General features: G+C 34.3%; 2 protein-coding genes and 1 pseudogene across 2 annotated transcripts; 1 reads left to right on the top strand and 2 right to left on the bottom strand.

Annotated features, from left to right (window-relative positions):
• The first annotated feature begins 461 nt into the window (after positions 1–461).
• Positions 462–1,456, top strand: LOC100787085 (protein LURP-one-related 12-like). The gene is given in 2 exon segments (NM_001254059.2): positions 462–741; positions 813–1,456. Coding segments are annotated over 2 exon segments (660 nt in total). The 5' UTR covers positions 462–492; the 3' UTR covers positions 1,224–1,456.
• A 2,826-nt stretch (positions 1,457–4,282) lies between these two features.
• LOC100802958 (glucan endo-1,3-beta-glucosidase 14-like) lies at positions 4,283–6,182 on the bottom strand (annotated as a pseudogene).
• A 1,049-nt stretch (positions 6,183–7,231) lies between these two features.
• Positions 7,232–13,671, bottom strand: LOC100786540 (methyl-CpG-binding domain-containing protein 10-like). The gene is made up of 2 exons (NM_001317550.2): positions 13,451–13,671; positions 7,232–8,302 (listed from the first exon to the last, which is right to left on the bottom strand). The coding sequence occupies exons 1-2, from the start codon at positions 13,532–13,534 to the stop codon at positions 7,556–7,558; spliced, it is 831 nt and encodes a 276-aa protein (NP_001304479.2). The 5' UTR covers positions 13,535–13,671; the 3' UTR covers positions 7,232–7,555.
• Positions 13,672–14,338: the final 667 nt, after the last annotated feature.

Here is a 14,338-nt window from a genome sequence, read left to right as displayed (position 1 = left end):
ATAGTTTTTATTTTTAAATTTTCAAGATTTAAAAAACATACATCAATGTCAATAAGAAAATATCTTAAGATGTTATTGCATTTTTACTTCTTAGAAAAAAAGACTAAAAAGATTGATATTTTGTTTTTAGTTTTGAGTCTATTTTTAAATTTTTTTAAGAACTTTAAACAAACCTTATTTTTACTCTTACTTTTTATTTTCTTTAAAAATAAAAATAAAAAACACTCAATCCAAACGTCAAGTGAGTGTCACCTTCCCCTAAAATAGTGTAACAAAAGAAAAAGAGTTTAAATGTGAAAGTTTAGCCAAAAAAAAAAAAAAAAAAGGTCCTGTGGATATCATCTTTGTAGATATTTTTTCTCCCCACGTTTGCGATAGAGATAACCCACCCATGCATGCTTCCATTTCCATGTACCCCACATTATGAATTATTAATTAATTGGTGCCATAAATTGCATATCGTGGATGCAAGAATAATACGAAACCCACATCATGAGCACACTTTGTATGGCGGAAAATATGAAGGAGGTGGAAGTTGAAGATGGATATGTCTTGAAAGAAGAGATCCATCTCACGGTGCTAAAAACCTCTCTGTTCTTCGCGGGCGATGGCTTCAGCGTCTACGATTGCAAAGGTCAACTCGTGTTCAGAGTTGACTCTTATGGACCCGACACTCGCGACATAGACGAACTCGTTCTCATGGATCCTAACGGACGTTGCCTCCTCACCGTTCGTCGAAAGGTACGAAATCTATTCTCTAATTTCTCTGCTTTGATTTTATACATCATAATTTTGATTGATATGCGAAGCAGCGGCCGAGTTTGCATCAACGGTGGGAAGGTTTCAAAGGGGAGAGAATGGACGGTGATAAACCCATCTTCAGCGTGAGGAGAGCGTCGATCATAGGACGGTCGCGTGCGAGTTTGACGGTGGAGATGTACGATAACCCCGGTGAGGAGTACCAGATCGAGGGGTGCTTCTCGCAGCGTTGCTGCACGGTTTTCAATGTGACGAAGGAGTCGGTGGCTGAGATTAGTCGTAAAGTGGACCCCACCACCAGCGTCGTGCTTGGGAAGGAGGTGTTCTCCCTTTGTGTTAAGCCTGGTTTTGATGCGGCTTTTGCCATGGGATTTGTGCTCGTCCTCGATCAGATCAGCGGTGAGGATTACGTTGATAATATTGCGACCACGGAGCCTACGGTGCACCCCGCTACAGAAGATTAAAAGGGAATAGAGTGCATTTTCATCACACACTGGCATGAATGTAGTTTACAAATCTTTGGGGTTTGGGTTGTCCCTCATCAAGGGAACCTCTGCCCCTTCTTTTCTGGCTCATCCTCATGCCCTTTGAAAGAATCAACTTTTCAATTCCCAATGCGACTGTGCCTCTGTCTTCATTAACTTGTGATGTTTTGATATGGCATGATATGATCACAATTTATATTTTCAACTCTTTATAAACTTCCTAGTTTTATAATTACTGTATTTAGATACTATTTTCATATCTTTTGTTTTTTATCATATCAACCACCTTCTTATTTATACTTTCTTTTTAGTATCTCTATTCAGTGGCTTTGTTTGATCTAAATTGTCCCTCATATGGGAAATGCAACCAGATTTTACTTCACTTGGTTAACTTTACTAGTTATTTTCAAAATCAAAATTAGTATAATTAGCTGTAATATGTGCAAAAACAAAGAAAATTAATGTTTTTTTGACATATAGTAATAAATTAAACCACCTTTCCTTACTCTCTTTTCTCTCCAAATTGAACGGATTCCTCGTGTGTGTGTATATATATATAATATTATTCAACCAATAAAAGGGACAATAATATGAGAATTTTTTACATGTTAGAATATCTTTTGACCGTATCCGTATGAGCTGAACTGCGAAGGAATCCCATAATTTGCAAATCTTCATTATTAATTAGAAACATGGAATCCCTCTGGAATTCTGCAATATATTATTGATGGTTTAATTATCACAATCGTTTATCATTTATTTATATATATAACAGCCGTGTACAAGATTCCTTTTGGCAAGCATTAATTACAAACCATGGGTGTAGTGACGGAGCTTGAACGAAAAAATGTTTTGAAAAAAATACTCATACATTTTCTATTTTATAATTTCATCTTAATTTTTAGCTTTTTTTTTCACTTTTTTAAAAAAATCTCAAAATAACTTATCATGCAATAATTTTCTACTAAGTTGCTTGATCATCATACTAAAATTAGATAAAAATTATATTTAAAAAAATATTACATGCAAGAAGCTAAGAATCAAGAAGAAGAAAAAGAAAAAAAAATCATCAATTTCATATCTAAAGTATTACTCTCTTCCCTAAATAATCCCTAATGTAAACCCTTAAGTATTAAAAATCATACTAAATAGTCTTTTAAGTATTAAAAAATTCTTCATTATAATTTATAAATGATAATAAAATATATTGACATAAGAACTAATTGATAAATCTCCATCATCATTCACTATATGACTCATTAAATTTTTATTTTTTCACTCATAAAATATCTCTTTCACTAAATATATCTATACTAGTATATATGCACACACACAATATATATATATATATATATTTATATTTCAAAAAGGTTTTAAAATGATCACACATACAATACTTCAATACTTCCATGATGATTCATATAAGTCTTTTTAAGGGTATATTTGGGAGTTTTGAAAGAAAAAAGAGGGAAGGATATTTTTTAATTTCTAAGAGAGCTATGTAATGTTTATAAAGATAAATATAAGATTAAAAAGTTAAGCATCTATTAACTTACCATTTTATTTTAAATAAAAACTCAAATTAAAAATGTCTATCAAAATCTATCCTCTGTCCTTTCTCTCTAAAACTAAACTCCTAAACACATTCATACAAAGTCACCAGTAAAATTATTTTTTTAATTATCAAAGAGTACTCAACTTAATTTATATTTTCTAAAGAAGAAAATGATTAGTGAAATTTTGTTTAAAGTTAAATATGTTTTATTTAATAAAATGAACTTATATTAAATCGTGAAGAAGAATAGAATCAATACAAGTAAGTCTAAAATTAAAAGCGTGTTAACAAACAAAAGATCTATATTCAATGCGTGAACAACTTGATTAGCTTGTCTACTTACAAACTGTATACAACCGTTTTGAAAGAAAATAATCTTGCAACAGAATCCTTTAAATATGACCAACTTTACTAATCTGAAACCTCCTTCTCCTTGCATTGATACTATCAGCAGCCATTATCTTGCAATCTATCTTAAATATGATTCTATTAATATGCAGTTGCGATGTCCAGATGGATTGAAGTGCTACATATGGCCTATAGTTAAATATGTTTTTAATCCTTTTAAATATAGAAACGTTCACTCTTGGGATTTCAAAATAAAATTGTCCCATTTTAGTACCTTAGCTATGAAAATATATCAAGTGTAATTCTTGATTTTCATTAAAAAAAAATTCTCCTTTCAAGCTCTCATTTTTTAAAATAAGGGACTACACACAACATATTTTCATAAATACGAGAGACCAAAATGATTTTTTTTATTGGTGAATAGAAACCAATATGAAATGGTACTGAACAATTTATCTTCTTGATTTTACGGTCTGGTCTTATTTATGCAAATTGCAAAGTATGCATGCTTGAAGCTTACAACGAGGAGATCATTCCTATTACAGCCTATTTATCTTCTCTACCTCTCTTGTATTTGATGTATTGATGTTCACATTCAAAGTTGATTTTTTTTTAAGAAACAATTCAAAGTTGATAAAACATATCATTCATCTCATTTCTTTTACATTCAATATGAACACATTTCTTTCTGCTTCTTTCTTTTCTTGTTATCACGTCAACCATGACAGTTTCTTACTTTTGCGCTCTCTTTTTTTTTTTTTTTATCTCTCTTCTCTACCCCATTTCACACCCATTTTAATGTTTATGAAAATATCATTTTGTGCTAGGAACTTTAATATTTTTTTAATTGTATTCATTACACAATTAAGTATATCAGTTTTAAACAGTGAATAAGTTTTAGACTCTAGGCTTCATATATGACAACATACAAATCTTTGGTAGAACCGTAGAAGCGATGTTGCTCTGGTTTTTCATATATTCCCTTGCTGCATAAAGCATGCTTAACACTGATAAAACGTTGAAAAATAGCAGGTCAACGACAATAGACAATATGAATTAGATCCCTTAATAAAGAATAGAAAGTTAATCAGATATACATTGAGATGTCACATCTTCGTTATGGAAATTCCACAACTTTAAAGTACAGAAAACTGTTACAGAATCCAAAGAATCACTGAATTCAGATGTACCTTAATCTTAAAATCAATTACAATGCTATAAAAAGAAAAGCAGCAAAACTCGTAAAAGCCATCATGGACGAGGATCCAATACCCTGCAAGACATATTTGTTAGAAACTTGGAACTGGAGGAACAGAAATTGATATGATATGCATGTCATTATACATAAATACTTCACACTTGACTATCTGTACGTTAGAAAAGCTAAACCATAATTGAAGTTTCATGATGTTAAATTATTGAAACAGCAAGATCGTGTGCAATAGTTTTAGCACAAAGTTCCTAGAAATTAGAAACATTAATTAATAGTGAAAGTAGAGGAGGTATCCATAGTCGATACCTTGAAGGAAAGGAAAGATGAAGTTGATGAAGAAGGTACAAGTCCAGTGAAGCCAATATCATATGCAATGCTTCCATCAGCCTTAAACAATCCAAAGTTTCTCTCGGACATTGGGCCAGGCTTCAAATTCTCATTAAACAAGGCAAAGACATACCTTCACCACTTTTTTTGGCCTATAAGGGGTCCCTTTCTTCTTTAGTAAACGCTTGCGTAAATTACCATTATAAGTCCTTGCATTTTTTATTGTTGCTCCAGCTTCATTACCATCCCCATGAGAAGCCCAACCAGTCTCAGAAACAATAACATCCATCTTGTCAAACCCAACCTGCTCCAAGGCAGCATAAGCTGCATCAACCTGAGCCTCAAACATGTTACTATAATGCAGCTTAGTCTTTGCATCATAAATACCAGGATTTTTTAGGAAGAGGGCATAGTTAAGGTCAATATGTTGTGGATCATTCTTATAGGCAAGGAAAGGATATGCATTAATGAAAAAAGGAGTGCCAATTTGTGAGAAGAATTGTAAGAGAGGCTTCATATATGGAAGGACATCTTCCTTAAAAAGTGCATGAGGATGGAAGAAAGGAATTAGCAAAGACAGCCTCAGAATGTGGACTTGACACCTGAACATCTTTTGCTAGATCAAGCTTACTAAGGGCATTGTAAACATTCTTTGCTGCAGGGAGCAAAACTTGCCAGAGTTCCATATCCGTGCCTCCCAAGATTTCATTTCCCAACGCAATTCCGCGAATTTTGGTACCTGGAAGAAATTGCTGAACGTTTTCTTTAACCCAACTCATGGCTTTATCCTCCCCCACACTCATGTCCTTGAGAAATTCATTGCCAAGACCAACCACAATTTCAATGCCAGACCCTTTGAAGGCACGGAGGAGTTTATGACCAGCATCATATATCCTAATGTTCTTAATTTTTGCTGCTTTGAGTAAGGTAACCACGCTTTCTTGGGGATGTAAGTTGTCAGCTATCCTTCCATATTTTACTCCATATGTTCCTGTAAATGCTTTATCCCCTAAAACTGCATCACATGCATCAGAATGTTCAAGTTTGTTTATAAATAATTCCATGTCACACAATGGTCTAAGCAAAAAGTAGTGTACAATATCTAATTCTAAATTCTATACATGCATCTCTCTAAATAGTAGTATTATAGAACGTGGAAGGAAGTCCTTCATTTCAAAATAGAATATGCGATTAAAAATGTTCTTAACAAGAGTAGTGCATACCATGAGAAAATAATGGAGAGAATAGCAGAAGCCAAAGAAAAAAGGAAGATAACATCACGTTTAGTCTAAGCATATTAAGAATGGAAGAGCATTCCAATTGTAGAATAAAATGAGGGTGCTTGGCTGTATTATGTAACTCAATGACGGTAACGTCTTTAGCAAAAAATGATAAGCAATCCTGAGGATGATGCAATATTTTTCCTCCATAAACTCTAGATTCTTAGTCTTTAACATAAGATGATTAGAAGAGGTTGTTTTCAGGGGATAGTATAGATTCTTCCTTTCCTCACCCTTTAACTCCTCCTTTAAGTATACCTTTTCCACTTTCCACTCTTGTTTACTTCTACTTGCTTTCTCTCTCAATACACAAACATAATATGCATGCAACGAGTCTCTAATACCTCGAGTGAGAGCAATTGAATGCACATGCTACCTTGTTTTTGGGTTCGAAATTCTGAACCTAATGCTGGTGGTACTACCTTTTCATTATAATAGAAATATGTAAAGTTGATAATAAATTATAAAATTTTAAATAATTAAATTACAAAAATCAGTACAATAAAATAAATTGTACGTATAAAACTCCATTCTATTTATATTAAAAAAAATCTCAACAATAGTCTATGCTTGTCATCATGTCATGTATTGCAAAAACTTCTGAAATAAGCACTGCACTGCAATAATGATTTAGTGGAGACAAATGATGCAGTTCATAATAATGTCATTAGAGTTGACAACGCATAATGATGTTTGGGAAAAATTATGCTACAACCTACGTGTTCGTTATATGAAAATATTTAAAATAGACAATAAATTATAATTTTGTTATACTATTAAATTAAAAAAAAAATACACGTGTAAAGCCCCGCGTTCATATTTATTGGAAAGATATTTTAACAAGCCTCTCATGTAAAAAAAAAATCTCAACAAACCCCCTGTCATTTATTTCTAAAAATTTCGAGATAAATACTAGGTAGAAGAGTGAAGACAAATGAAATAGTTCATAATAACAGCATTAATGGAGTTGATGATGCTTCACAAAAAAAAAAATGGAGTTGACAATGCATAATTATATTATGGAAAAAATTATGCTACAACGCTTCTTCTACAAGCTCTAAATAATGTCAGAAATCCAAAGCTGATCAAGTAAAGTACATGCGGCGACATTAATGACTGAATACTGATGAAATACATGAAATCTAATGAAACGAAATCTTTAGATATGAAGCCTTTGCCGTAACTAGGAAAGGAAAGGAAGTGATAAATTGCAGCTTCAATCATGCATTTACCACTCACTTTCGGTAACATAAAAAGAGCATTCTTAAATCCGGGGAATGTGAAATTTAAATGACTAGAAAACACAAATGTGTCACAGAAGTCTACAATCTACATAGCTGCACTACATAAAATCAGATGTCCTAATCTAAACTAAAATAAGAAGAGTCATTTAATTTCCTAATCCTAGGTAGCAAGTAAAACCAAATCTTTAGATAAAATACGAGACTACAGTCATCCATAAGGCCACAAAATAACTAAAATAGCATCACAAAAGTCATGGGGCAACAGTACAGTACATTTCTACAGCTTACACAACAGTATGACAAATGTTGAAGTGTTTCACTGTGCACAGCTCCAAATAACCCCATTACATTTCTGCAGCAGCATTAGGATTCTCTTTCTCGACTCCCCCATTAGCATCTAGAATCACAGTATCTGTTTTCTCCTCATTCTCTTCTTTTTCTAATTCAGTAGTCAGTAGGGGCCCTTGGGATTTTTCAGTGTCCGCCGCTTCTTCGGCAACTTTCTCTGCTGGTTCAATTTCAAGCTTTTGTGCTTCTTCACCTTCAGGCTTTTCAGTAATCACATTTTCCCCTTTCACATGACTATTCTTAATTTCCGCTGAATCATTTTCTAATTTATTGTTAGTATCATTCAGATCAGTTTCTTCCATATCTACGTCTGACTTCTTGGCTTTTTCATCAATTTGTTCAGTTTTATCTCCATTCTCAAGTTGCTTTCCTCCAGAATCATTGTTTCCTTCATTATCCTCCTCCTCCTCTGCAGCCTTGGGATCTTCAGTTTCAGACTTTGCCTTGCCTTCCTCTGAAGCAGATTCAGTTTCTTTGTTATCCTTCTTTGATCCTGATGATTTCCGAGCACGTTTCTTTGGAGTATCACTATCTGCTGGTGGAGTTGACTTGACCTTCTCACTGATCCTTGCTGATCGCCTGGGGGTCTCACCAGTTCCCCAGTCAAACTCTGAAATGACAGGATTGCCAGGATGTGCCTTTAGGTACTGCTCCAATTGTTTTTTGGTATTGATCTCCTCCCCAGTTGGAGCAATGAATACAATCTCACTTTTTCTTGGTGTTCCCACTTTCTTAGGGAAGAACTGCAGCATTGAACTAAAATTGCATTATACAACAGTTTCTATACAGCATACAAACAAACTAATGATATCATGATGAGATAACAGGAGATAACAGAATCTATGTGAAATGATGTGCAATTATTATATTATCCCGTATTATTAACCTGTGATCATGTAAATCAAGTTATTTTTAGTCTAGACGTAATCTTATGAGTTTTATTTGAAGAATCAATTTATATAGCTCAATCTTAGGAGATTTTGCTGTAACTCTCTTGTATGTATTTATGTCTTAACAAAGCATGAAAGACAGAACATAATTATTCTGTCATATAATCCTTTATGGTATCAGAGCCAACATGTTCTATTTGAAATTTGGTGACAATGAGTCATCATGAAGAGGAGGCTCCAAAGAATGCGTCTCATACACAAGAAGAACATAAGATGATGAAGAAGACTTCATCACCAAATGAATTGAATTTCAACGACAACTCGAGAACTGGACGAGGAAAAGGAGGAACAATACGTACAAATACTGTGTATGGTGGTGAAACAAGTGCAGACACCAGGATCTCAAAAGAGACCGTTCAAGTTTGACTGGACTTATTACAGAGCAGTGGCAAACACTGGTAGAATTACTAAATGCTCAGAAAACAAACTCTAATGACAAGATGAAAGGTGAACATGATACCAATACATGGATAATTGACACATGGACTTCCAACCATATGACTGGAAATCTGAATCATATGCATGAACTACGAGATATTTAAAGATGTCCAATTGGACTTCCTAATGGACAACATACAGCAGCGATTAAAGAAGGAAGCGTGGTGCTAGACAGAGGCTTAAAACTTACAAATGTTCTCTATGTGCCTAAATTAAATTGTAATTTGATATCTGTTTCATAGATGATGGATGAATTGAAATATGTTGTTCAATTCACTGATAAGTTATGTGTTGTGTAAGACCATATTTCAAGGACGCTAATTGGAACAGGTGAACGGAGGGGATGAACTCTATTTTCTTAGAGGGGTTCAAAATGTGAGAGCCTACAAAACTGATGGTTTGCATTCCATAGACTTGTGGCACAAACAGTTGGGATATCCTTCCTTGAAAATCACCTAGTTGATTCCTGAGATTAGAAAACACAAATATAACAATGTAGTGAATAACACATGTGAAGTCTGTTTTAGAGCCAAACAGACTAGAAAGAAGTTTCCTTTGAGTGAACATGAAGTCAGTAGTGCATTTGAATCAGTTCATTGTGATTTATGGGGACCATATAAAACTCCTTCTACTTGTGGTGCTTTTTATTTCCTGACAATAGTTGATGATTATTCACGTGTTGTATGGGTATACATATTAGTTGATAAACGAAAAGTATCGACAATACTTGACAATTTTTTTGCTCTGCTTGAGAGGCAGTTTCATAAACAAGTCAAAATATTTAGAAGTGATAATGCGACAAAATTCACAAGCATGAAAAGATATTTTCTTGATCATGGAATAATTTTTCAGATATCTTACACCGGAACACCCCAACAAAATGGGAGAGTGGAACGAAAACATAGACATATTTTGAATGTGGCTCGAGCACTGCGATTTCAAGTTAATCTTCTTATTAAGTTTTAGGGGTAATGTATTTTAACTGCAGCATATTTGATCAACCTGCATATGAATATTTGAGAATATTTGATTCCTCATGTTATGTCCATAGTCAAAAAAGGAATGGTGATAAATTTGCAAGTAGGAGTAAGAAGTGTGTGTTTATTGGCTACCCATATGACAAGAAAGGGTGGAAGCTGTTTAACTTAGAAACAAAAGAGATTTTTGTCTCTCGAGATGTTGAATTCGTTGAGACCAAGTATCCTTTTTCTATTGATGTTACTACCAAAGAAGATGGTTCTCCTAAAAATTGGAGCTATAAAAAAATTGTTGGTGATGTGACTGATGGTGTAGAAAAAACAAATCACATAGGAGGTACGGAAGAAAGTGGTAATATGACAATAAATGATAGAGAGGGTGAGCCAAATACGAGGTTCGATGAACAAGGTGTTACTCTAAAAAATATGGACACACAAGATACAGTGCTTCCATCTATATCACCAACCGAGCCATTATTGGGTAAAAGACATAGAACCAAACAACTTTCTACTCGATTGCAAGATTATGCGACAAATACCACCAAAAGATTGGGCCCATCCAACTGTTCACCCTCTCCAAAGACAGACTTAGGTGCACCCTATCCCATAACTGATTATGTGAATTATGATCATTTTTCTCTTGCACATCGTGCTTTTCTTGCATCCATTTCACAGGAAAAGAAACCTGTCACTTATACTGGCGCGGTGAAAGACAATGGTTGGTGGAGAGATGCAATGAAAAGTGAGATACATACCCTTGAGACCAATGGAACTTGGACAGTCACACAATTGCTTCCAGGAAAGAAAGCACTTGGCTGCAAGTGGGTGTACAAAATAAAGCATAAAGATGATGAAAGTGTAGAATAGTTTAAAGCACAGTTAGTAATTATTGGCAATCATCAAAAGGAGGGAATCAATTACACAAAGACTTTTGCACTCGTTGTAAAAATGGTAACGATCCGCACAGTGTTAGTTGTAGCAGTCACACGAACTTGGAAATTACATCAGATGGATGTGCACAATGCATTTTTACACGGGGACCTTGAAGAGGTTGTGTACATGAAGTCGCCTCCGGGCTTTCTTCCTCAACAATATGACATGGTGTGTAAACTCAATAAGTCCTTATATGGACTCAAACAGACGCTTCGTTGTTGGTTTGCCAAGTTATCCGTTGCACTAAAACACTATAGATTTCGGTAATCTCTGTCAGATTATTCTCTTTTCGTCTTGCAAAGACCGGGGATACATATTGTAGTGTTAGTGTATGTTGATGACCTAATCATTTCGGGAGATAATCATGAAGCCATCACTAAATTTAAAGTCTATTTACACAATTGCTTTCACACGAAAGACTTGGGGATCCTCAAATATTTCTTGGGTGTTGAAGTGACGTGATCTTCCGTGGATATCTTTCTTTGTCAACGCAAATATGCTTTGGACATTATAGTCGAAACTGAACTTCTGGGAGCTAAGCCATCAAATGTGCCAATTGAACAGAATCATCATCTGGCACTTGCAGTAGACTTGCCTTTTCCTCATCTTAATCAGTATAGGCAGTTAGTAGGTCGTCTCATTTACCTCTGATTTACCAGACCAGAGCTTTTATACCGTGTGCATGTTCTGTCTCAATTTATGCAGGCATCTAAAGAAGACTATTGGGAGGCTGCTCTCCGTGTTGTTCGATATCTGAAAGGGAATCTAGGACATGGTGTTTTGTTGCGTAAGGATTGTGACCTGCAACTATCTTATTGGATTGAATGTCCTTTAACTTGTAGGTCCTTTACCGGATGGTTTGTTCTACTTGGATCTTTTCTAATTACATGGAAAACTAAAAACAACAAACAGTATCTCGCTCATCTGCTGAAGTTAAGTATCGATCCATGACAACTGTAACAGGAGAATTGAAATGGTTAAAAGATCTTCTCCATAGTCTTGGTATCTCTCATTCTTAGCCTATGTGACTTTTGTGACAATCAAGCAGTGCTTTACATTGTCAACAACCCGGTTTTTCATAAGCACACCAAGCACATCGAAGTGGATTGCCACTTCATTCGCGACGCGACGGGTATCTCACTGACAATATTATGCTTATGTTCCTACACATGCACAATTAATCGATATTTTTACTAAGGCTCTTGGTCCCACTCAGTTCACCTCTCTGTTGTGCAAGTTGGAGATATGTCATTTACATGCTCCAACTTGAGGGGGGATAATGATATCATGATGAGATAACAGGAGATAACAAAATCTGTCTGGAATTATGTGCAATTATTATATTATCCCGTATTACTATGATCATGTAAATCAATTTGTTTTTAGTCTAGACGAAATCTTAGGAGTTTTATTTGGAGAATCAATCTGTATAGCTCAATCTTAAGAGTTTTTGCTGTAACTCTCTTGTATATATTTATGTCTTAGCAAAGCATGAAAGACGGAACAAAATTATTTTGTCATATTATCGTTTATAAACCCAGTAAAAGTTTGTCAATTACATCCACACAGCTTAACAATTTGAAAATAGTCTTGCCACCACTTGTTGATTTTGAAAACTTAAACATGTTTCTAAAACTCACAATGAAAATAATCTCCTTCCAACCCTTTTCAAAAGGAACGAATGCAATAGAGAGAGACAAGTGGAAATGTGCGCACATACATGTAGTAACATTACAATGTGGATGATACACATACAAAGAAAAAGAGAGCGAGAAAATGCAGACTACATAATCCTTGTATAATAGTGAATAGATAATATAACAAAACCAGAAGGACCAGATCTTCAATAAATCACTAAGAACCAGTTCAAAGTGCTAAAGTCTGAAAGAGAGCAGCAATTAACATTCCTAGTGAAAAATATAGAAAAGTATCACATTGATCATTTTATCCTGAGTTAAAGATGTTTGGCAAGACAAATTATTCCATGCCACTCCACTTGCTCATATCTATGCCTAATGCTAGATTACAAATTAGAAGAATATGAAAAGCACAAAAATTCACAGCATTGTTTCCATAGTATCCTAATCCTAATCCTATTCTATTTAAAAAATACCGTTGGGAAAAAAAATTCAAAATGAAAATAAAAAATACAGATATTCCTAACTTGACAGAATTTAGCCAAAGATATATTGTTAAACCAAAGTCGTAACATCTGTAAAAGTTGGATAAAACATATAAAAATCTCCAGAATAAAACATATAGTTGAAAAGAAATTTGTATGAATTTTGTTTGTTTTTCAGGAAGAATAAAAGTGCAAGTCCAAGTTCTCCCACTTACTAGCATTAAGGTGCAAATCTAAAGGAGATGGTTAACTCAGAGGAGAGGAGATTACAGAGATAAATAAATAGAAGAGATCCAAAGAGGAGCAGGCTAAATAAATAAAGCCCCTAAGCTCACCAACTAAATACATTAAAGAGAAAGAGAGTGTAGAACTAAATAGTAGTACCAGTACGAGAATTGAAAGTGCAGCAAGCAACAAACAAATTAACAATAAATATTAAATACAGAACAGGAAGAAAGAAAGAGAGGAGACCAGTTTATTCCAACCGGAAGGAGCCGGAAGTTCAACCGACAAAACCTCCTCGTTTTGCTGCTGCTGCTCCTCCGCATTCTCCATTTCTTTCTCTGTTCACTTTTCAGTTTGAGGAGTTGAATTTCAGTTTGGGATGAGAAGAGAAAAGAAAAAGAAAAATAAGATAAGATAAACGGTCAATCTTTCTCTCTCTTCTCATCAATGTGATAAACTCACCCGGCATCGTCACAGCAATCTCCTCACGCCATTTGAAATTGAAATCCAAACCCACGTGGTTATTTTTATTTGTCCGTTACCGTTAACGACACCGTCACACATAAAACAAAACAAAAATACACGACTTTTCCTTTTTAAAAAATCTTCATTCACCAAACGGTGCGCTTCATCGTCCCATGCCATTTAACTAACAATATGTAACAAATAATAAGTGATGGAGCGGTGGGACACCTGTTGGCGGAGAGTGAGGAGTCAAAGTTAGCTGATAACGTTCGTTTCTTCGGTTTAACTGGATTTAAATTTCGGTTTCGGTTCCGAACTTCGAACCAAACCATCACTATCTCCATGACTCACCCACCCGTTGCCTATCACTTTTTCAATTCCAATGCAAATGTTATTGCTAACTAACGCTACTTAATTTATTCTTATTTTTAATTTCATAAATATATACACTTGTTTAGGGACGTCGTAATAATTACTCAGAGCAAATTTGTCATCTCATCCACAACTTACATTCTCTTGTACATAGGACAAATACGGTACACTTAGTATATTTTCATAATTTCTTTTTTTAAATTTTTCATCTAATAAAATAAAATACTCATTATTAATAACAAAAATATCTACTTCTTTATAATTTTATTTCTATTTATGAAATTTATTTAAATTTAA

This window comes from Glycine max, chromosome 13 (genome assembly GCF_000004515.6).
Source record: "Glycine max cultivar Williams 82 chromosome 13, Glycine_max_v4.0, whole genome shotgun sequence".
In the NCBI taxonomy this organism is placed as follows: Eukaryota; Viridiplantae; Streptophyta; class Magnoliopsida; order Fabales; family Fabaceae; genus Glycine; species Glycine max.
This window is presented reverse-complemented; position numbering and strand designations above follow the sequence as displayed.